This window comes from Mastomys coucha, unplaced genomic scaffold (genome assembly GCF_008632895.1).
Source record: "Mastomys coucha isolate ucsf_1 unplaced genomic scaffold, UCSF_Mcou_1 pScaffold18, whole genome shotgun sequence".
Lineage (NCBI taxonomy): Eukaryota > Metazoa > Chordata > Mammalia > Rodentia > Muridae > Mastomys > Mastomys coucha.
In genome coordinates, this window is record NW_022196900.1 from 18,429,106 (window position 1) to 18,454,308 (window position 25,203).

Below are 25,203 nucleotides of genomic sequence, written 5' to 3' on the forward strand. Positions count from 1 at the left end.
GATTGGATGGGAGCGTAGCAGCACTGCTCTGAGATTGGATAGGACGTGGCAGCACTGCTCTGAGATTGCATGGGAGCGTGGCAGCTCATCTCTGTGATTGGATGGGAGCGTGGCAGCGCATCTCTGAGATTGGATGGGAGTGTGGGAGGCATCTCTGAGATTGGATGGGAGTGTGGGAGATTGGATGGGAGTGTGGGAGATTGGATGGGAGCGTGGCAGCGCTGCTCTGAGATTGGTTGGGAGCATAGCAGCACTGCTCTGAGATTGGATAGGACATGACAGCTCATCTCTGAGATTGGATAAGAGTGTGGCAGCACTGCTCTGAGATTGGATGGTACTGTGGCAGCACTGCTCTGAGATTGGATGGGAGCGTGGCAGCACTACTCTGAGATTGGATGGGAGTGTAGCAGCACTGCTCTGAGATTGAATGGGAGCGTGGCAGCACTGCTCTGAGATTGGATAGGAGCTTGGCAGTGCTGTTTTGAGATTGGATGGGAGCATAGCAGCGCTGCTCTGAGATTTGTTATAAAGTCCATTCAGTGCCCAGATGCTTCCTGTCCTCAGACTTTCCTCCTGGGCCTTGCCCATCTTCCTGAGACAAGATAGCCAGCTTATTGGAACTCAATGTCCCTTCTTACAGGCATCTAATTTTAGGGAGACATATTCTGACATTCAGTGGTCCCACAGTGTCCCCTCCATTCTTAGTGAACCCATGACCGTCCCTTGGAGAAGAAACATTCAAATGGATAAACACATTTTACATTGGCTCTATTTATTAGGCCATTGGATCCCTTGAAAGTGTCTGCTACAGCATCTGCATTGAGGAGGAAATAGACTTTTTGTAGTTCACCATGTATTGCTGGTGGTTCCAACACAGCTTTGTCCCATTTGTGTTTAACACTGAACACAGTTCATAATTTTATTTTATATTATTTTATTTTATTTTTTGAAAAAGAAACACCCTCCTTTTTCAGGGCTAGGCAGTTTTGACATCAGAAATGTGTGACATCTTCTCCGGAATGTGCTTGCATCCATGTGTGGAGATGTCCGGGTAGTGTGCATTATCTTATCTGGAGTGAGAGACCACTCTCAGGTGGTGTTCACTCTCAGGTGTGACTGACTTCATTTCAAATGCATTTGGCCACTGCTTATCTCACAAGACCTCTGGCACTTTACATCCCACCAAGCTCATGTTCATTAATAAAATTGAGGCAACTAAAGATAAATGTCTCAGATTCTTCTGAGGACTCGATGAATAGTTGAAGAGTAATCCCTGCAGAAATGCATGACGCTTGAGAAGTCCTGTTGCTGTTGTTAGACTTATCCCTTGGTACCCCAGGATCTCCCTGAATACTAAAATGCACACAGGTTCAAGCCCCTGACATAAACAGAGACCGTTTTTTTGCATAAGCCTACACACATTCTCCCTAGGATACTTTAATTTTATATTTACTTAAACTTATTTCAGTGTATGTCTGTGTGTGTGTGTGAGAGGGGGGGGGAGAGAGAGAGAGAGAGAGAGAGAGAGGTGCCTACAAAAGATCTGAAACTAAATTGCTGTGGTTTGCATTTGACTTGACATTAATAAGCTACATATGTTAACATTTCAGTATAATTAATCACAGTATTTCATCTAACCCCTACAGGATGTTTCTTGAGTTCCCCTTCAAAGGCCACTTTTAAAGTTTGGCCCAATTAGAGTGTGTGTGTGTGTGTGTGTGTGTGTGTGTGTGTGTGTATGTCTTTTTCTAAGTCTTCTCTTGGTCTTATAATTTGTCAGAAGCAAAAAAAAAAAAAACCAAAAAACAAAAAACAAAACATTTATTTTCCTTGCTTACCACTGACAACAACTAGAGGTCAGAATTGGTTGCATAAAAGACAAGTTATATAAATGGAAATGCCAGTCAAAACTAAGCCACAGGAAATAGAGTTCTAGAATTTTCCATGCCATGTGAAAATATTTTAAGTTGAATGAGTGCCTGGTCAGGCAGCAATTTTGATTACAGGAGATATAGACCTGTTCTTCTGGCTAAGCCCCTTCCTTTGTGTGTGGGGGGGTTGGTGGCAGTGTCTATCCATGGATACATGTGCATGTGTATGTCTGGCTATGCTCGTGTGTGTGTGTGTGTGTGTGTGTGTGTGTGTGTGCCCACACGCACAAGTGTGAGAGTGTGGAAGGGAGTAGGGGACAGGTTCTATTGTTTCTCACAATATACTACCTTCTTTTGGGTAACAGTGAGGAATAGGGTCTCTCACTAGTCCGAAGTTGCCATGTAGGCTCAGCTATGCTGCCTGGCCTGTGAGCTCCGGGTATCTGCTTGTTTCTGCCTCCCCAGTGCTAGAACTTTTTAAAATGGAGGGTCTAAGAACCTGGAGACTAAACTGGGGTCCTTGTACTTACAAGACAAATACTTTATTGACTGAGTTCTTTCTACAGTCCTGCCTAAAACTTTTTTTTTTCATTTTGAAATATTTATTAGCCATTCTTTCATTTGTTCCTTCCTTCCTTACCTCCCTCCCTTCTTGTCTTCTTCCTTTTTCTCCTTGTCTTCCTTGTTCATTTTTCTCCTCCACTCCTTCCTCCTCCTTCTCTTCTTTATCGTCTTCATTTTATTTCTTCTCTTTTTCAGTTTTTTTAAATTAGATATTTTCTTTATTTACATATCATATGATTTCTCCTTTCCCAGTTTCCCCTCCAAAAAACAAACAAACAAACAAAAACAATAAGAACAAACCCCTGTTGCCTCCCCCCTCCCCATGCCTGCCACCCCACCCTCTCCCACTTATTGGCCCTGGCATTCCCCTACACTGGGGCACAGAACCTTCACAGGGCCAAGGGCCTCTCCTCCCATTGATGATCAACTTTGCAATCCTCTACTATACACATGCTGCCAGAACAATCAGTCCCACCATGTATAGTTCTTGGTTGGTGGTTGAGTCCCTGGAAGCTCTGAGGGTTCTAATTAGTTCATATTGTTGTTCGTCCTAAGGAAACCCTTCAGCTCCATTATTCCTTTCTCTAACTCCTTCATTGGGGACCCTGTACTTAGTTCAATGGATGGCTGTGAGCCTCTACATCTGTATTAGTCAGGTACTGTCAGAACCTCTCAGGAGATAGCTATATTACCTGCCTAAGACTTTTAAGGTCACTATTTTAAAACATTTCTGCTGGAAATTTTTTCTTATTTTTGTAGGATCCAAAAAAATACATACTACCTTAATTTTCAGTGCACCCATCTACGAACCCAAAAACTGATGTGGTGGTTTTAAAGGGATGGCCTCTAAAGACCCATATGTTTGAATGTTTAGTTCTCAGTGGCACTGTTTCAGAAGGATTAGAAGGTGTGGCCTTGTTGGGGTGGAGTGGGTATGGCTGTGTTGGAGTGGGTGTGGCCTTGTTGGAGAAGGTTGTCACACTGGGGTTTGGGGAGAAGATCCTCTCTGCCTAGCCCCTGCGGATCATGATGTAAAGCTCTCAGCCACTACTTCAGCACCATGCCTGCCTGCTTCCCACTGTGATAAACATGGACTAACACTCTGAAACTACAAGCAAGCCCTCAGTTAGCTCCTTTACTTTGTAAGAGTTGCCTTGATCATGGTGTCTCACCACGGCAATAAAACAGGAACTAAGACTACTGGTTTACTCATTTCACAGCAAATGGGCATCACAGAGGCCTAACAAACAGGAGTGATCTCTGTGTTCAGCTAAGCCACTTTGGAAGCCCGAATGTAGTAAAGATCTTCATTGATGACCTTGACATTCAAGCCAGAGAGTGAGTTTTAATAGCTAATGGCAGTGAGGCGAGATAGCTGATCTTGAATACTGATAGGCCTGCCAAGCAAGCTTGACATGCATTGTTAACTGGACGGGCAGTTGGGCAAAGCTGAGTGGGCACCTCCCTGATTATTTTGTGCTTTGTCACCCTGCTTCAGAGAGCCCCATCCTCCATCTCTGTCCTCAGATCCATAAATAGCATCCTCTCTGCAGGAGCGCTAAACAGGTAATTATAACTCAACCATGCCTGCCATGGCATTCTGATTCCTTAATAGATGAAGTTCCTCCAATTCCCATTTGCATGTTGATTTTTCCATAACTTAATTTTCAGGTGGCATTTTATGTCTTCGTGTAACCCATATAAAACCTGGGTGACCTGGTGATCGAGTTCAATCTCAAAAATTACAAAGAAATACAATCTAGTTGGCAAGGTAATTCCAGCCTCCAGCGTCTTTGGGAGCTGGGGGTGGGACACAGCCTGAGAGAAGGATTTCATCACAAATGAGTAGCTCGAGGTCATCTTTCCCAGAACTTTGATCAGACATCTCAGCCCCTGGGTTCTATGTCTGCAGGTTTGTGGTGCTGGGATTGAACCGAGGGCCTCATACACGCCAGGCAAGCACTCTACCACTGTGCTACCCACATCCCCGCCCCCCAGCCTGCTTCCACCTTATACTTGAATGCCAAGCTATCTTCAAGCCCTTTTCCTTCTCTGCTTTTCCATACCTTCTCTCCTATGTGGTATCCCTTCCACCCCCGTTGCCTTCCCAAAGGGAAGCTATTTAAAACTGTTCTTTGCAGTTTTCAGTTCTGTGCCTCTTTTTCTGTTCTGGGCTGCAAAAAGCCTGGGCACCAACAAGCAGAAAGTCAGGGTGACTGGCTCTGTGGGACGAGAGGGTCACAAAAATCCCCGTTAGCCCACCATGGGGGGAGTTACAGCGGGATTTTCTTGAGCGGTCAGAGGAAGAAATATTACATTTACCATTTGTAATTTTTTCTGTCCTACTGTTTTTTTTTTCTTTTTACTGCTTATATTTTTCTTCTCTTATGTAAATTTTGAAATCTCTGGGTAGATACAGTTTGTTGAGTATATCTTCTGGCTCCTTCTCAATGTTAGACCCCGGAACACTGGATGTTAGCCCAAGTCAGGATAAAGTCTTTATCCTGCTTCTTACAACTCTCCCGATTCAGCCTCTCCTTGCCTCTCCCTGCTCCTCATGAGCTTAGCCAAGCTTTGAATCAATTCAAAGACAGCCACTATGGCCTTGTGGATATTTTAAGTGATGCCATTGAAGAGTTTTTGTTAAGTGAAGTGGTAATAGACCTCCCCAAGCCTCCAGCTGCAACCTTGTCCTTCCCTGTGCCCAGACAGCATTCCATGCAGCAGGATTAGAAGGGACATTGTTAAGTTGCCCTAAAGCAGAGAAAGGCTTCCCCAAATCCCTCCACTTTCTCTTCCCACCACACTCACTAGACTTTTGAACAGTGTGTGCTGCACACCAGCAAATGTCCCTTACTATACTAAGGGTTTGCAGTATTTATAATGTTGCAATACTTCAAGAAAATACCTGCTAGGAAAGCCTATTATTTACAGAAAGACAAGGTGCATGGCTTGTGGGGGTCTCCCAGATAGTGGGGGCGCCTGGAAACCTTCCTAATGGATTGAATTCACTTCATTCCAGGTGTCTCTTGGGAAACACCGGCCCTGCCAGTGGTTGCCACCATGTCTGTCAGACTCCCCTGTAATTCCTACTTTCCCTGGTTCTTTCCCAGATTAGCTTTTTCCAACCCTTTCCTCATATGCACAGCAATAGCAATCCACATGGATCAATACCTCCCTCACTATGACATTCTGTTCTATTTAGCTAACAGCTGATGTGTATTCAATAATGTATATGTTATCATTGATCACAAATGTGCATTCATAATGCATCTAAGTGAGAGATGTGGATAAATGGGAACCCATGCAGAGGAGAACAATGAGGCCAGTCTGTTCACTTAGAGCTGTTCAGCAGGAGTCTATCACATATGTTCATCATGCAGTGTCCTTAGCTTTAGACATATCCGTTGACATCCCTGCCCTCTAGAAGCCCATACTTTCATAGAGGGTGATGATGTCTACATAGGTAAATGAGTGAAGTATTTGAAGTATTAATGCAGAAAGACCCACATCCCTAAAGCTGTAATGATGGCAAGTTCGAAGTCTATCTGAGTTATATAAAAAGCCCTTGTCCGTAAGGAAATCCCCTCATCACCCATGGAGGAGGAAGAGAAAGGAGAATGTGGTGAGGAGGAGGGAGCAGGCAAGGTTTCTGTATCAACAGTGCATTTTCAGTTGTGACAAGCGAGGCACCCAAACTCACTTAAGCAATGGGTAGATGTTTCAGTATTGATGGCTTAGGAACTCCAAGCATGGCTCTGGCTTGATGCCTGAGTAGACCTGGGACCCAAACAATGTTTTAGGATCCTGCTCTCTCTGTTTTTCATCCTGCTACTTTCTGCATTGACAGGCACTCGGACAAGTGTCATCTCAGGACTCTAGTGGGAAGGAGGGGTTCACTTTCTTTTCCTAATGCTGAGTGTCCTTGAAAACATGTCCTCCATTCCTGACACCCCTCACATCAATCAGCACTGCAAGTGGATAAAGGTGATTGGTTCAGGCTGACTCCTATGTAAGGCTGGCTGGAAGGATGAACAGGGCCATGTCATGAACCATGACTGGTGTCCAAAGGCTTCCTTTTACAGAGCTATTTTAGCTGCATTCCTCAGAGGAAGCTCGACCAGGAAGATAAACCCAACAACAGGCAGTCATTACAGCCTCGTGAATATTCAAGCTGTGCTTTCAAAGGTGAAGAGTTGGTGTCAAATGAAGCAGCAAGAGGCCTCCATTATTGCTAAAGAAAGCAACCTGAGTAAAACCAGGAAGCCACATGCCAGATCAGCAGGTCAGGGATCTGCTGGGAGTTGTTGAGGTTGAAGAATCTGGATAAGGGATTGAGCTTCATGGTGAGGCTATGGGAGAGAGGACAGTCTTTTAGGCTATGCTGAGGAATCTGATCTTGGCACTGAAGCAGCGGACAGTCGAGATTTTAGGCAAAGACTAGGGATGGATTTTTTTTATAGTAAGAATATTGCTGTAACTTTGTATGGAGACACATGCCAGTGATCCCAGCACTAAGGAGGCGGAGGCAGGAGAATGATGAGTTCAAGGCTACCCTGGGCTACACAGTGAGACCTTGTCTCAAGATAAAAGAAGAAAGACTCTCCCTCTGATAACAGTTCTAGGATGGGGAGTGATTAATGGGGACCAGTAAGAAAATCTCTACAGCGGCCCAGATGAGGCTGACGTGTAAGCATTAGGTCTCTGGTGTGCCAAAGGTCCTAGTGCTCAATGTCTACATTGGTAGACTTAATAAAAACACATAAAAACAGGGAGCAGGATCAACAGGACTCTTATCTTTCAAGAAAATGAGAGTATAGGATGACCCAGAGGGGAGTAATGCTGGTTGCTGAGATAAGTTCAGAGGATCAGATGTGAATAGGGGATACGGATGAGTGAGGTTTCAGTTGCATACGCTCAAGATAACAGAACACTGGACTAGCCACACAGAGCTGTCGTAGTGTGCTCAATATGGGAATGTGGAGCTCAAAGGAAGGGCAAGGTTATGGATTATAGGGTTGACAAGACTGAAGATCTCAAGAGTTCCCAGTTTGCTTTCTGTTTGGGGAAGAAGAAATCTGGATACAAAGCCTGGTCAAGTGAGAGACAGAGCTGAATCCTCGGCAGTCAGGAACCAAAATGGGTCCTGCAATGGTACCTCTCCAAGCTCCTTGTGACTCACTCACACCTAGTTCTGAACAGAGATGGAAGGGCATATTATGATGGCTAAACTTGCTTGTCAGTTTAATGGGTAATAAGTCTCCTGTTTAGGGAATGTTTTGTCCACATGAGGGTGAGAATTTCCATACAAATAAAGGAACAAGAGAAGGAAGATGTGGTAAAGTTTTGGAAAGAACTAGACACACAGAACATGCATTGAGTCATGGATATCTTGTTTTTTGTTTTTTGTTTGTTTGTTTTGGTTTTGGTTTTGGTTTATCGAGACAGGGTTTCTCTGTGTAGCCCTGGCTGTCCTGGAACTCACTCTGTAGACCAGGCTGGCCTCGAACTCGGAAATCCACCTGCCTCTGCCTCCCAAGTGCTGGGATCAAAGGCATGCGCCACCACCGCCTGGCTCATGGATATCTTATATACATAGCATACTGTATCTTGCTATGGTCGTAAGTGCAGGAAATCTGCATGTCTTGATAATCAATGACAATAAATTTAGTAATAAATTTATTCCTTAGAACTCCCAGGGCCTGGACGGCAGTCCTTGCCTTATCGTGAAGCTCTGAGATGTGGGAAGTGGGCTCTTTTTAGTAAGCCCTGCTTTTCCTATCTACTGTTAGAAATGTGACTGATGCTTTTCTGGCATACTCTGGTATTCTGTAGCATTTGGCTGTATGATATTGATTGGAGTCCTTTGGAAAATGGTTCCTAAAACACCCACAGGTCTAATTTGGCTAGGAAATTCTGTCCCTACTTAGATATTGCATTCTAGTGGCTCAAGGTTATGAGCGGATATTTCTTAAAGTTAATATGTTGCATATATCATATTAATTTGAACAGCAGCAATATGATCACATCCCCAGAAGCATGGCATTACATGAAGAATCAAAGCTTCCATTAACACCAAATATGGCAGCCAGACCTCAGCACCACTGTGTCCCCCAGGATTCAGCTGCTGGGCTATGAAACGCCAATATGTCCCACCTAACAAGTTCTTCCCGATGTCTGTGAGTCAAGGGAAGTGATTTACTGCTGAGCGTGTCTCAGTGAAGTACCCTGTATACTTCAGCAACAAAACATTGGCAAGTCTGCAGTGGGAAGGGCAGGCCTCTCTGTTCATATGAGTCACACTTCTGTGCTGTTTATTGTCTGCACTGGAGAAGTATTGAGAAAAAAATGTGAAGTGTACACTCCAATGGAATGGTTATAGTAGAAATACATCCCTTTCAAATGGGTTTCTAGGCATTTCCTAGAAATGAATGTGTGGAAAAGCAAATAATCGCAGACAGAGGAGAATGAATGCTTGCTGCATGCCAAGTATTGTTCCTGGCTTTCTGGATGGATCGTTTCACTTATAAGACACATTTCGGCCATGTGATTTGGACAGTCTCCATTCAGGAGACCCAGGCAGCTTAAAACTTACTTAAAAGGCACATAGTTAGTAACGTACAGGGCTGGCACTTGGACCCAGGCAGATCCTAGATGTTTTATTTACCCTAACCCAGCAAGCCCCGCCCACATGAAACACTTTACCAGGATGCTTATTTAAGCAAGGACCACCCCTCTCATTTGCATTTTTGGTGTGTCCTGTTTGATGTTTTATTCTTCCACGTTTAAAATTGTACTACATTACATCTGCATGTGATCTGGATGAGACAGATGCAACCTTCCCCACCACCATTTCATACTATCTGCAGTTTGTAGCAACACCAAGACATTTTTATTCTTTGTCTTCACATGAGCCCTGCACAACACGGACAGCAGCAGTGGTGTGTGTGTGTGTGTGTGTGTGTGTGTGTGTGTGTGTCCTTTCCTTCTGAATTAAACTGTTTCTCACGGAGCCCACCGCAGACGCAGACGCATTCAGAGAAGGCTGCTGCCTGCAATCCACCCATTGACGGTGGAGCAGGTGACGCTGCGTGCGCTCAGCCTCTCTTGGAAGTGTCTGCACAGATGTGCACTCCCGCTCCCTGTCTTCAGATTCCTGGAGCCAACACCCACCCACTCTGACAGCCTCTTTCTCTTTCTCTCTCTCTCTCTTCATTTTCAAGGAAAAAAGAAAGAGGCAGACGGAAATAGAAGGGAAGAGACGACAGCTTGACGAGCAGGTACTGCTGCTCCAGCATTCCAAGGTAAGCGGCTGATCCCAGGAACCTGTGTGTTATTAGCCCTGCGACCACACTTCTCAGAGGCGGGCAGAGCCTGCCCTGCTGTGGAGGTGCAGAACCAGCCTTTCCCCCACACAGCCGGGAGAGGGGCTCTTGGCTTTCCCTGTGATTTTTCTCAAATTCAGGCACCGTTAACAGCATTCTGCTTTCTATGAGCATAAGATTACACTGCTCCTGTGCAACATGGTAGATAAGCTAGAGAAGCTGCATGTGAATGCTCCACATGGCCCGAGTTGTTTCTCTCGTGTATTTTGTTCGGAGGCTCCAAAAGCTGTACTTAACATAATGGACTTTATGGAAGTGAAAGAAGAATCTTTCTTGTTAAGGGGGTGGTGGGGGAGGGGGATAAGGCAATGTGATCTAATAAAAGAATCATACTGCATGTTTCAGATTGTTCATTTATTTTATTTTGACTTCACAATATTAGAGATGTTCTGTTATAACAAGCGATTGGTCAAACTTGGCTTTTAAAAGATTTGACTTGGTTCAATGTCTACTGTACCTTATTAAAAAGAGAGGCAAGCGGGGAGCGGGGGTGGGGGGGAGGAGAGTTGTGACTTTTTTCCCCCTTTTATACATAATGTGATTAAGCACTGTAATTGATTGCTGTGGAAGAGCAGCTCTATCACTGTCACAGATGCCCCACTGGTGACTAAATGTTGCTTTCTGCATGTTCAGATAATAATGTGGCCATGTTCAAGGACCAGCCCAGAGTCGTTGCTTGCCTGTTTGACTATTCCTGGGCTTTTAAAAAAGGAAAACCTCCCACTGGCCTCAAGTTGCCATGATCTTGCGTGTGCAGAATCGCTTTTCTCAGGGGCTGGATGGGAGGGGCTACTGCTGGGCTGATGGGGTACTGCTGTGTGTGCATTATCGGGACTCTTTGAAGCAGAGTGGATCTTTACTCTTGCATGTTCTCTGGAAAGCCAGGTTGTGTTAAATGAATCCTCCAAGTGAGGATCATGAGCAGGCTGGCTCAGGATTTCCAAGAGCGGCCTGACCTACATCTGCTTAGCATGCTTGTGAGTTCACCATGCACAATAACCAGAGACATGTGTTCGAGAGGAAGAAAAGCAGCAGGCTGTCAACTGGCCATTTCTGTCTGTCTCTTCACTCCATCTCCAGACCTGTCTTCGGAGCAGCCTGCTCTGTATTCAAATACTGTCACTGTCTCCTGACAACATTGCCCAGGCAGGACTTGGGCTAAAATTAGGATTATCTTTCTACAGGGGTGGGGCTTACAAATGCTAACAGGCTTGCATAAGGCCAGACCAGTCTGGAGAGAGCAGGGTCTCTGGCCCAGAGTATAGGCAATTCGCCCCATGATAGAAAGACATATACGAAGAACTCAGTTACTTATAGGTTAAAAGGAGAACTTTCTGGTAAGAGTGCGTGCTTTGGCCTCTCTCCTTCCCAGCCTCAGTGTAGTGTGCTGCCTTTGTGTTCTTTGCATTCAAAGTCACGGAGTGAACATTTCAGAAACCATGTTTTGTATGTCATCATTCTGGGTGCCAGGTAAGATACGAAGGACTTATTCATTGCTGGTGTCCAGCTTGGCCGTACACTATTCCATACATATTCCATCTATCCATTCCTTATCCTTCCATCCATCCATCCATCCATCCATCATCCAGTTTAAAGAAACAATAGAAAAATTGACTTCATTTTATGTGAGGAAACACTCAGTTTCTACAAGGGACGTGGCAGCCTGAGCACCAGGCAGTATCTGAGACTGGCCATCAAAGGTACACACACCACTTGCATCACCGTAAATCTTGCTCCTTGGGAATGGGCAGGGCTGAAGGTGATTGTTAGTTTAGTAAACAGAGAGTAATGCATTGATTGTCTTTTCCTTTCTTGGGATGGCGGGGAAGGCTTGTGTAGACAGAATAAGGAGAGATGGCTAGCCTTGAAAACTAAAAAGGAAAGACCCAAAGCTCCAAACATGGCAGTGCACATAAGGTACCACCCAGAGGAGTGCCTGCTTCAAAACACTGGGGAAGTGGGAATAGTGATAACACAAGGAGAGAGAGGCCTTACTGTGCCCACATAAAGCAGCTATGATTCCATCTCTCTTTGTTCTGAGTCCAGCCTTCTGGGAGCTGTCTGGTTTCCATAGAAGGAAGGAAGAGGGTGCCTGACTGGGAAAAAAAAGATTACTTCAGTCACCAGAAGGGAATGAGTTTCACTTTAAATGGACTGACTGTTGACTCACTGAGTAGTAAGCCAGCAGTCTTTCCAAACGTCAGTCAGGTTCCAGGTTGCCGGTCACCCCTCAGGGGAGGAAAAAAACGCACTTAGGTTGAATTCCTTCCTGTGTGAGCTTCTCAGAAGGGAGCTGCTAGCTTCCTCCCACATCACAGGAGCCTCCACATCCTCCAATCAGTGATGCCCACTGTTTCCTTTTAGGTACCTAGCAAGTGCCTGAGACTTTAAATATAAGCTCTCAGTAACCATCACAAGATAGATTCCTCTTCCTATCTCACAGTCTGGAAACAAACTCACAATGGCAAGTAACTTGCTCAAGGGTATACTGTCTGTTAAGTGGGGGAGCCTAATGAACCCCAGAGCTGCCTGTTTCCATGGACAAGGATCATCCTGGGAAATGGTCTCTTTAAATGAATGGTCCCTTTAGGTGATTAGTCTAGACAGGTGCCAATTGCCATCACTACTGTATCTCTCACTCTCAGTCCATTTTCATGGGCTACAGAAGATTTTGACTATTTGGAGTCATGTCAAAGTGATTATTGTAAGTTCTTTAATGTAGAAAATATTAGGAAAGATGTCATTTATTGACATTTATTTCACTAATTTATAATCTTAGACACTTTTGGAGAAAGCAAATATTCTCTGTGCTAAGACAACTAGAAAAACATTGAAGCTTGATTTCATATCTATTAAGATGCAATTTTGACGTTCTTTGTATACTTCTCATATCTGTATTCACATATATCCACATATCCAGTGGCTTATGGATGCTTGTTGTCATGCACTGAGATATGAATTATTTAGACAGAGCCACTGGTCTCCTGTCAAAACCAATAAATAGAAAGCAAGGCAGTGGTTTGGGCACTTGAATGTTTGTAATATTCTTGCTCACTGAGATGTTCAGGAGTACACAGTCATATCATGGCTGTGTACAATGTGTACATACAATGGCAACTATGAGCAAATTCTTTAATGAGACAAATGATCAGTGTACAACATGTTAAGATGGTATGCCTTATGATAGGAAACCATGAAATGCTGTGTTTTATGAGACGCTCATCTTTACTTAATAACAAATGTTTTTGAGTAAGAATCTCTAGGATATACCTAGAAATCAGACCAGTAAGTAATTTTGATAGCTATATTAATTTTGCTTGTTATAAAATGAAGAATTGTATCATTTCAAAAACAAAGACTAAGAACATCATCAAAAAGGAAGCCATCAATTGAACACTCACCATCCAGATATGTCCCCCACTGGAGTGTATGCTTTATATGACCTCTGTAATCTCTGTCACAGGCCTCATGAGCCCCTGGGTAAAATTAGTTTATATTGACATCTGTATCTAAATTATCTCTCTTTTAAAAATTTTATATATGGGCTCTTTTGAATTCTTAAGCAAAAATTTTAATATTTATGAAATCTTATCTGACATGTTTCATCTCAAATACTTGCTCATAAGTTGGATCATATACTTCAGTAGTTTTAATTCATCTAGAATTTATTTTCCAATAAAGTATGAGGTGAGAATAAAGCTTTATGTTTTTACTCACAGCGAGCCATCAGCATGATTTATTAATTCTTCCTTTCCCCCGTTGACTTAAATGTCATCTTTATCACACTCATATTTCATTCTTATACCCAGGTCCACACCTTGTGATTCCTCTCATTCTGTTTATCTGCTCACTCCTGAGCGGGTACTATTCATGTCTAATCCCTACAGTTCTGTTAATATACTGGAATCTCCTATGACACAAGAGCTATCATTATTATTCTTTTTAAAAAATGGTTTTTGGTTTTTTTAATCCATGGAAACAATGATTTATTTTTATTGTTTATATAATATGACTTGTGATAATGTGAATTAAAAAAAATAAATCAGCTAGTGTACTACACCAGCATGGACTGAACTTAATATTTCTCTTTTGCCCTTTGGTTGAATGGGCAGAGATATGTCTATTTTATTAGTCTATCCAAAGTCCTGGAGCTGTATGCGCTCCATGTGTATGACAAGCTGCATTCCTTTGGGACTGCCACATTGCTGAGTATTTATCAGCACGGTCAGGATCACATTGTTAATATCTCACATCTTCAATATGTACTTGTCCTTAAGCCACCTATTCACAGGTGGGCAAATATGACCAACACTTCCTCTAGGGACAACAGAATGAGAGAGGGGATAGGGAATGGGGGAACTAAATTCCCCTGTGTCCGAAAAAGATATTTATCATCAATCCATAAGTTCATTTGCTGAACAGCTCTAAAATATTCTCATACCTTAAAAGATTTTTAAGGTATCTTTATTACTTTAAAACTTCAGCACTAATCAGAGGGTTTTTTTTTTTTTTTGTCTATTTGCATGTATAAAATCCAATGTTAAAAATTTAAACATTCTCAACCAGTAGGATGGCTCAGTGGTGAGGGAACTTGGCACCAAGTTTTTCTTATCATGTCTCTATACCTATAGTCTGAACTCTATCTCTTTTATTAGAAGCCTTGTGAACTAAATCATATAACAAAACCCCCGCCCAAAACAAGATCTTGTTGGGCATAAGAAGAGAAGGAAAGGATTCAAGGGTTAGGAGAGGAGGATGAGGGAAAGATGTAAGAGTGAATAGAAACACGCTGGGATGGTGGCTTGGTGGTAAAGGTGCTTTCTGTGCAAGCGTGAGAAACCCCAGGTGGGAGTGATACCCTGCCTGCAATTCCAGCCTTGAAAGGCCAAGATGGGATCCCCAGAGAAAGCTGTCTAGCAAGGCTAGCCATACTGACAAGCCTGGGTTTGATTGCTTAGTTCTTGCCTCCGTGGGGAAGGTGGAAAGAGCAATTAGACACGAGTCTTGACATCAGTCTCGGGCCTCAACATGGATACATGTATGTATGTATATATGTATGTATGTGTGTGTGTATATATATGTATACACATGCATGTCCACACATATGCAAAAATATGCATGTACACATGTGTACCACATACACACACACACACAGATGGGGAAAGTACAACAATAACTATCATCTATTGCCTCACCCTGAGTCTTAAGCCACTTTATTTTAGAGAATGGAAGTTATCCAGAGTCTAACTATTACTCACCAATGCAGTCAGTGATGCCTTTAGTGAGATTACAGATGAATGGATGACTTGGAGTAAAGGATAAGCTCATGAAACCTCAGGAATATCTATATTTGTATAGCCTGAAGACAAGGAGGTTTTATATAAATCCACCATCAATTCTCGACTTATAAAGTGAAATGACTGTTAAATATGACTTTATAAACATGATCAGGACACAGAGAAGTGGGATGGGGAGGGTAGAGAGAGAGAGAGAGAGAGAGAGAGAGAGAGAGAGAGAGAGAGAGAGAGAGAGGCTTTGCTTGTCCTAATCCGTCTCTCACCTTCCATCCTGCTCCAGAACTCTCTGTGTACCTAGATCAACTCAAAAAGCTGCTTCCTACTAGACCATAGCTGTAGAGGAGGAAGACTTGGGCAGACCATCCTCAAGCCTGCCTTTGCTTGGTAGCCGACAACTAGGTATTTGCTGAGGGGCAGAGTATGTGCTTTACTTCTCAGTAATTCAGTCTTTCCGCAGTTACTTGTTATGATCAAGCACAACTTCCTCTGTTAACCTCAGGGATGGACACATATGCCACCTGACTGTGAGGGGCTCAAGGATGAGGGAAGGGTGACGCCAGTGTGGAGCCCACCCACTGCTGGAGAAGCTGGAGAATAGTTATCTGTGTGAGGGAGAAGCGCCGTTGCCTAATGAGTTTGGAAATCTTATTGGTTACATTTGTAGCATGGACAGAAACCCAGAGCCTCATACATACTAAGCACATACTTTACCATGGCCTATACCCTCAGCCTCCTCTGAGAGACTCTTAAACTGATATTAGAACTCTCGTAACTTTTCTGTTGCTGATAAGACACTCTTATCAGCTGGGTGGTGGTGGCACACGCGCCTTTAATCCCAGCACTTGGGAGGCAGAAGCAGGCAGATTTCTGAGTTCGAGGCCAGCCTGGTCTACAGAGTGAGTTCCAGGACAGCCAGGGCTACTCAGAGAAACTCTGTCTCAAAAAACCAAAAAAAAGAAGAAAGACACTCTTATACAAAGCCTCATAGGATTTATTTTGATTATTACACTTCCAGGGCACAGCTCAACACTGACAGAAGTCAGGGCAGGAACTCAACTAGAAATCATGGAGGAGGAAAGCTGCTTGCTGGCTTGTTCTCAGGCTCACGGTCGGCTATCCCTTTTATACCCAGGACTACGTGCCCATGAAATAGTATCCTCCTGTGGCCTGGGTCATCCTACATACACTTACAATCAAGACAGTCCACCCCACCCCACACACATACACACACTTCTACAGGCCAATCTGATCTGGGCAGTTCCTTGGAGAGGTGATGCTCGACTTTCTCTAGCTGAGAGCTGAAAGCTAACTAGGACAGATAGGGTATACTTTCTCCAGTCATGTTAGCTACACAGTAATCACTTATAGGTGAGCAAATGTATGTCTTTAAGTTTTATTAGAAAGCTACACCTTCAGTACTGTAAGTTTGCCTTCATTTTATTATACTATGTTTTATCTCATGCAGTGTTTTGCCAGCACATGCACACCTGTGTCTGAGGCAGTCAGGAGTCAGATCCCCGGGAACGTGAGCTGCAGATGGTTGTTAGCCACTGCGTGGAGGCTGGACATTGAGACGAGGTTCTCTAGAAAAATAATCAATGCTTTTAACCGCTGAGCCATTTCTCCAGCCCCTGAGTTTGCCTCTGAGCACACTGAGAGTAATCAAACAAGCCTCTATAATGGATTATAATGAAACTATCCACTCATCTCTCTATCCAGTCATTATTGACTGTTTTTCATGTTTTCCTGCTGCCTTCTCATACTGGGAAGAATTAGTCCTGTGCTCTAAATGCTCACAGTGATTAAATCCAATGACCGCTGGTCCACTCTTGGGTGCTCTCTGGTCCTTAACCATGAGACCAGTCTCTGGGGATATCCAGTAGCTGCTACTTGCCATGTAGGGACCACAAAGTGTGACCTCCTCCCTTGCCTCTATTCCTGCTCTTTTAGGAAGTCCACACATGCTCTTGCCACATATTGTTTTTATCTCATTTACCAAAGTAGTAATTATTCTTTCCCAACTGTTGAACTGAAATGAATGTGTTTTATCCCATTCTGCAGTGCATTTATACACGGTACACTACTGAGGAGTAGTGAGTCACTAAAGGACATTTTTTTTAAAGATGAGTCATGACATTGGACTTTTTAAAAGAATATTTCAATATGAACTGGATAGTACAAGATCTTATAAAGTTTTACAATGGGACTATAGTTGGGTAGGAAAATGCCTTTGTCTCTTTGGAGACTCATATTCAAATATCAATGGGTGAGGTGCCATGGTATCTGAGATTTGTTTTAAAATGCATTTGTAGCAGGGCTAGATGGAAGGGTCGGTGGTTAAGAGCCCACACAGATCTTAGAGTGGATCTGAGTTTGGTTCTCAGCACCCACACTCAGCAGTCACAATTGCCTGTCACTCCAGTTCCAGGGGATCCAACACCTTCTCCAAAATCTTTGGATGCATGATGCATTTACACATGCAATATCTACATGAGTGCTTACATGTACAGACACACACACACACACACACAATTTTTAAATAAATGTTTAAAAAATGCTTTGGAGCAGGGCATGGCAGCACATATTTTTAGTCCCAGCAGTTTGGAAGGCAGAGGCAGGTGGACTGCTGAGTTTGAGACCAGTCTGGTCTACAAAGCATGTTTCAGGATAGCCAGAGCTACACAGAGAAACCCTGTCTCCAAAAAAAATGTTTCCAGTAATTGATATGGTAGTGTTTTAATCTGCTCTAAACTCCCTGGTAGGTGTGCACACTCTGCCCTACCTGCAGATTCCCGAAAGAAAGACACACATACACAGCTTTATATTTTAAATACCTTAAACAGCTCAATGGCTGGGCCACTCCCTAACTCCACGTGGCTAACACACCTCTTCCTCTCATATTCCTGAGTCAACACTTACTAAATCTATATTTATCTTTGCTGCCCTGGACTCTGCTGGGTAGCCCTCCTGGGGCTGCTTTCCCCTGCACCTACATGTCGGCTGTCTCTCCCTCCAGCACCTTTCCAGCGTAGTCCACCCTCATCTCAGCACAGCAAATTCCCTCTTCTTTCTTCCTCCATCCCTTCCCAGGAATCCTAGAAGTCCAGCCTCTGTCTCCCTGCCCAGCCATTGGCCGCTGGTAACTTTATCGACCAGTCGAAAACCAACTGGGAACAGGCTTCCTTTAGTCCTAAGTGCAGGACACTGCAGACAGGTGGTTGGGTAGCGTAATTAGCATGAGAACACAAGGTAGTTTGAAAATATGGCAAAATATGTATAATTACTAAATCTAGATGTAGTTTCGTTATGATTACTAAACCTAGACACACACACACACACATACACACACACAATGTTTACTCTATTTTTGACTTTTTAAAAACAATGGCTAAGGAGGCACAGACACACGCCACTGACATCTCTCCTAAGGTCATACTTTCCCACGTCACCACATCGGAAGGCTGGCGCCTCATCCTGGCAGTTCTCTGCGGAACATCGCTTTGTCAATGTCTCCAATGTTCGATCTACCAAATGAAGGCTCAGGAGCCAGACACTGTGGTGAGAGCCTGCTAGCTCAGAGAGGCAGAGGAAGCACCCGGCTGACCATCCAACTCCATTGACAACCCAGAAGGAAAAAAGAAAAGAGAACCAAAAACAATTTCTCCTTCTCCACATTGTCTTACAAGTCCTTCCTAACTGAATGTCCCTCCTCTCTACTTCCTGTGCCTGTCTCTATCTGTCCTCCCGACTTCCTCTTACTCTCTATGATTTTTCCTATGTTCACTCCCTGTTAACTGGTTGCTTGCTCCACCTCTTGGTAAACAGGAAGCTCCGCCGCACCACAACCAGAAACAGGTTTTCCAGTACACAATCTCAGTGTTCACAGTGTGATCAAATATCCTGCAGGAACCCCTCTCCCTACTTAATGAATTCCCACAATCATTGGGGTGGAGGGTGCATCTATATGTGCATGCATAAGTGTGAGCATACACATATAACTACATCTATGCATGTATGTGGAAATACACATATGTGCATGTACTACATATGAGTGCAGAAACTATGTCTTTGTTCTCTCCTTACTGGAATAGAAGATATGTAAGGCAGGAATTGGATTTTATTTTGGTTTGGTTTGGTTTGGTTTTGGTAGCCAGAATAGTGGTAGAGTCTCAATAAATGCACACCTGAATTTAAAAACAAAAGGAGGTGCAGAAAGAAAAAAAGTCCAAAAATTCTGGTTGCTGGGGCCAGGCAGATATTGACAGCCATGTCTGGGAGGGGGTGAAGGCAGTGGTCAGACCTGAACAGTTGAGTGACAGATTTAATGGAGAAGCCCTGTTGGTCCAGAGAAAAGATTTGGACCAAAAGGTCATCTGTTGTCTTCCCTCCTTCCCACAGTCCAAAGTGCTTCGGGAAAAATGGCTGCTGCAGGGTGTACCGGCAGGAACAGCAGAAGAGGAGGAAGCCAGGCGCCGGCAGTCTGAGGAGGATGAATTCAAAGTCAAGCAGCTGGAAGATAACATTCAGAGGTAGGTGGTTCCCAGCCTGCAGTAACCACTGCTGTCCTGGAGGGGGCGCTTTCACCGTGCTGATTTCCCTGGGTCTGTAGATTGCCTTCCTAAATAGATACTGGTATTGCCTAACTTTTCTGTGTGAATCAGCGTTATTCTTCAGAGTATAGTACAGAGATGTCTTCCCCCGCCAATGAGATATTTGTTATAAACAGTCTGCTCCTCCCCAAATGCTCTCCTGTAAGTTCTTCTTTCAGCTTATCTTTTTTTCTTTGTGGGTCTTGCTGTTGGCTGCTGTGGTCTCTGTGAAGGGTTTCTGCCTAGATTTGCCATGTGTGATCAATTGAGACAGAGGATTGTAGTCAGGGCTCTTGGAACTGAGATGAAGAGAACATAGAGAAGCTCTGAGCTCTGTAGATCAACTTTACATGGCCTCCTTGTCCTGCCCAGGGAGCACATTGCTTCTGTCTGCCCTCAACGAAGCTCTGACTACTTCAATATAGAAGAGAGGTGACCTGCCTCTGGCCAGGAAACTGGTCAGGCCCATTTGTAAGCAAAAATAGAGGTTTCTCCTTGACAACTCTAGCCATCCCAGGTCTCAGGACACCTAGACAGAGTAGGAGCTGAGGGTAGAAGGTGGTAGAACAGAGTCTCCACAGCCAACCTGTTCTGTCAAATTCTGCCTGCTTGCTTTTTGTCTGTCTTGAGTCTTCTTGCCAAGTTCATCACCTATTACTGGCCTTCCATTTCCTCCCGAGGCCAAAGCAAATGCTTGGCAAGAGCATCAGGAAGCACGAGACACTCCAGTTCAAGGCCAGTTTAGGATGTAGAGTCAGATCCTATCCCCAGCTAACTAACCAAGTAACTAAGTGTGTGACAGGGTTCACTAGACCAGTGGTTCTCAACCTGTGGGTCACAACCCCTTTAGATGTCGCATGACCTTTTCACAGGGGTTATATATTAGATAACCTGCATATCAAATGTTTACATTACAAGTCATAACAATAGCAGAATTGGAGTTAGGAAGTAACAACAAAAATAATTCTATGGTTGAGGCTCATATTAAAGGTTCTATATTAGGTTTATTTTGGATAACAAGTAGTTGCCAACCAGATAATCAAGACATGTAATTAACATAAATCAAAGAAGATAAAGAGAAAGAAAAACAAAATTTTCTTGCAAATCATTTTTACTTGAAATGTGTTTAGTGTTAAGCAACCCTGGACACTGATTTGATTTGTATTTCAATGTTGTGATAACAAAGTCACATGTCATTAGCTTTCTTCTCTATACTTTGAAAGGCAAAGATTCCCTTTCCAGTGCTGTTTTAAATGTTGGTCTTCAGTCTGAGTAAAAGCTTTCTTAGCCAGGCTTCTGTGAAGTCTATAGACTGGTCTCTGTAAGATGTGCACTTGAAGGAGAAGATTAAATGTGAGTCAACACTAACAACCACCCCCTTCAAAAAATCCATAGACCCAGATTCCGAGACAGAGATGCATGGCTCCCCCTCAAACACAGGCAGGTGTGGCAAATCCTTACATATTTTCCTTCTTGTACTCCTGTTTGTTTAATTATTTTTCAATATAACATTCATACTTTGTAATTAAAACAAGACAAAGATCACTTGAAAAGCAACTCTAAATGCCCTTTTTTAATGCTCTAATATGTTTTTAATTGAATAAAATTACAGTCACTTTCAAAAAAACAAAAGGGTTCTATATTAAAGGTTCATTAGGAAGGTTGAGAATCTCTGATCTAGAGGATCAGAAATGATGGAATGAATATATAGTCAGTGGAGACTTATTAGAGTGGATTCCATGATAAGGTAGGCCAACAATGGCTAATTCCCATGGGAAATACCAAGAATCTGGTAGCTACTCAGTTGACAGTCTCAATCTGGTAGGTCTGAAGGATTCTGGGAGAAATACTGGTCTTCAGTCTACATTTGGAAGACAAGAAAAGCTGGTGCTACTCTCAGTTAAGGACTGTATCAGCAACAGGCTAGATGAACTTGTCAACAAGAGTGAAGACAGACGAAAGGCAAAACATTCCTTTTTCTATCCATGCCCTTCAATCTGGGCTGCCACCAGCCCAGAGCTGCCTAGATTTAGCATGGATCTTCCCACTTCAAGCTCCTTGGTCAAGAAAATCCCTCACAGGAGTGGCCAGCCACTTGACTTTTAGGGGATTCTATATCTAGTCAAGTTGGCAGATACCATTAGCCATCACACAAGTGAAGCAGAGTATACCAGCTGGATGGCTGTGTTGGGTGCTGACACTCACAGCTAGTGAGGGCTGGAGGCAATCTCGAGAGGCCAGCTGGGTCACAAGCTGATTGCAAACCCCAGGGTGTGCTTCAGCCTGTGCTTCGGGTTTGCCCAGGCCCTAATGTCTCTACAGACCATTCGGAGCAGCTTGGCTAACTGTTGCTTGTGGGAGACATGCTCAAGAAAAAGTTGGGGGCGGTGTATGTTTATGTATGCATATGCACACATACATATACGCATGTGCACGTGTTCATGTGTATGCACACTTTACGGGGCCTAAAGGGTAAAAGCTAAACTGTTACCAGCTACTATATACCATTTATACAAGGGCAAGTGCGTTAGCGCAGAAAGGAGTAAATTCTATGACCTTTTCTGTTTTTCTCGTGCGCTTAAGCAGAGATGACTGCTTTTATGGTCCAGGAGTTGGTAAGCCACTGGCAGGTTGTGATGGGACCCTGGAGGCCCATCTTAAATGAAAGCTCAGTTTGGGCAAAGTCAACCACTGGAGCATGTAAATGTTATTTTTAATATAATTGTAAATTAATATGGTGGCTATTTGCCTTTATCCTAGCTAGTTTCCTAATAACAACGTAGAGAGACCAAGATTTATTTTCAAGCTTCACCTTAATATCTGGGCAGTCTACCTTATCCCCTAAACTAATCTGGCTATATCCCAACCAAAATCCCAATAGGGCTCTCGATGCTTCAGTTGAGCTCTCAGGAACTTTTGTCTCCTCTTGTGGCTCAATCTCCTCGTCCCCCCAGCCCCTGCCTCTCCTTCCCCTAACTGATGGAAGTCCCATCCTTTTTTCTCTCTTCTGCCCAGTCATTGGGTGATCCAGCTTTTATTGACAAGGTTGAGAATAAATGGCAAGAATTGTTTACACAGACTTGAGACAGGAGATTCTTGATGTAAGCATTACAATGCCAGGTCTGGATTAAAACATATGAAGGCAGAGAAATCAGCATTTGACTAACACAAGGACAATTTTTACACAGTGCACAAAAAACATTTATGCCTACAGGAGTGTGCTGTAGGATTCAAATGGGCATGCATGGTCAGCCACAGAAAAATAGAGCAGATCTTTCCACCTTTGAATCAAGAGAATGAAGAACTCATGTATACATGTGCAGGACCTTCTTGGAGCCCTTTGAAGAGGGCAATGGCCAAGACAGAGGAGAGGAACCATGGTGGGTTGTAGGAGTGAGTGGCTAGGCTCTGAGTCAGGGGATGTTTGTCTGCTCCTGTCATGGTCTTGCCAGGCATTGGCCTCATGGGCCCTGGATGTGTACCAGGGTAAGCTGCATTCTAAGGGCTACTGTGTATGAGCAAGGCTGTTGTGAATACCTTCTCCTCCTCCAGGCCTCCTGACTGAGGACATCCTTCCTATTCTGGAATTTGATTTTGGTTTCCCTTCCTCTTGTCATCTCTCCCCTTATAGACCGAGCCACCCTTGTGCAACAGGCTTAGGAGCAGAGATGCTTACATTTGGGACTTTTTTTTTTTCAGAATCTTTGCCAATGTACAATGAGATAGCTTGAGGATAGAATCATAAAATGTGTTTGTTTCATACACAGACCTTATACATAGCCTGTAGGTGGCATTGTACAATATTTTTTAAATAATTTTTCATTTGGGACAAATTTTGTATATTGATCCATTGGAGGAAAGACTTGGAGAGGTCTGCTTGTCAGTGATCATGAAGATTCAGATGTGGGAACATTTCCAGTTTTAAGCCTTCAGATTAGGCATGCTCCTCCTCTAAAGGCTTTTGTGTCTTTATATCCCAGTCCCAAGGGGAGAAAAGGACTGCCATCCCTCATGCTGTAAGGAACACCCATTCCCCGGAGATACTTTCCGGTGGTTGGGTGCAGTTCGGTTCTGTCTCACAGAGGGTTGCTGGAACAGCTGTCATGCTCATGGTTCACATAAGCTCCCTGCAGTGTGTCCAAGTCTAAAGATTGGCCACAGGACTCTGCTCGCTTTGGCTGAGCTCAGCTAAATGGCTCTAAGCCGTAGGTGGGATGCATCTGCTTTTATTTTCTGTGCACCAACAGGCTAACGGGCTGCTCTTATTATCTTTCTATGGAAATAACAGAGGATCCAGAGAGCCGAGCAAAAACAAAGCCAACACTTAGAGCTGTCCATAAGGGAGCCTCGAAAGCATGCTGGTAGCCACGCCCAATCAAGGAGAGGACACAGATGACCCACTCTTGGTGGGAAAAATCACAAATAAGAGAAGTGTAAAAGGATGAGGGGTGAATACATCCATCTTCCACAAGCATGATTGCTGAACTGAAAACAAAGGAAGCTGCAGAAAACTAAGAAAGAATTAAAACTCACAATGCAATGGGGCAGAGGCAATGAAAGAAAAAAATAAAGAGAAAAGGAGATATCTAGGGGTCCTGTCCAGAATTAGATATTTATTGAACAGGAAACCCAGAAGGGATACCACAGTGCCCTGTGAAAAAGGAATTTGTGCAACAAAATACTGCTCTGCAGATCGTTAGCTTTCCACCCACTGGTCTGAGTCACTCCCTAGAAATGCATTAGAATCTCCTAAAAGGGACACGTGGTTCTGTTTCCTAGTGCTAAAGTAAGCCAGGCATGGTGATGTGGTTTTTTTTGTAGTCTCTGTATCCTGGAAGTGGAAGCAGAAGGATCAAGCAAGGTCGCCCTAGGCCAGCAGAGGCCACATGAGATCCACCCTTCACAGAGACTGGGATGCAGCTCAGTTGGTAGAGCACTTGTCTGGCATACACAAGACCCTGGGTTCGATCCCTAGCACCACGCACCCTGGTTATGGTAGTGCACACCTGTAACCTCAACACTTGGGAGGTGGAAGGTCATTTTCTGCCACCTAGAGAAGCTGAGGCAGTTTGGGCTATGTGAGACCTTGTCTCAAAACCAAAACAAACCAAAAAAAAAAAAGTCTTAAGGAAGAATAGAGTATGGTAACCAAAGAGAACATGCAATTTCTACATGGAAAAAAAAAGAGAGAATTAACTTGGGTCATTTCATTTAGAGAAAGAAGAGGGGTGGTGGCCCCACGGGCCCTTGAGTGTGTGTAGCATTCAGGCAGTGTCTTACTTGTTTATAATTGGGTCAATCTGAATATGACAGACTCTAAATAAAGCACAAAGACTTATGATTTGGGCTTGACATGACCATTCCCCTAGACACCAAGAAAGGATGAAATCATTCGCTTTTAAAAATTGTTCACAGCCTGGGGCAGGTGTAGGAAATTCCAGGCCTTTAGTTGCACTTTCTTTGAAAGTGTTATTTCTACAATGGAGGTGCCTTGGAA

At 43.7% G+C, this 25,203-nt stretch overlaps 1 protein-coding gene across 8 annotated transcripts in view; it reads left to right on the forward strand.

Annotated features, from left to right (window-relative positions):
- Nucleotides 1-25,203, forward strand: part of Palm2akap2 (PALM2 and AKAP2 fusion) — a 469,586-nt gene that overhangs the window by 201,148 nt on the left and 243,235 nt on the right. For all 8 annotated transcript variants that reach the window (XM_031377474.1, XM_031377472.1, XM_031377476.1 and 5 more), the window contains 2 exons: nt 9,659-9,739; nt 19,516-19,646. In XM_031377474.1, the coding sequence (XP_031233334.1) occupies nt 9,659-9,739; nt 19,516-19,646 (212 nt within the window). The remainder of the gene's footprint in view (nt 1-9,658; nt 9,740-19,515; nt 19,647-25,203) is intronic.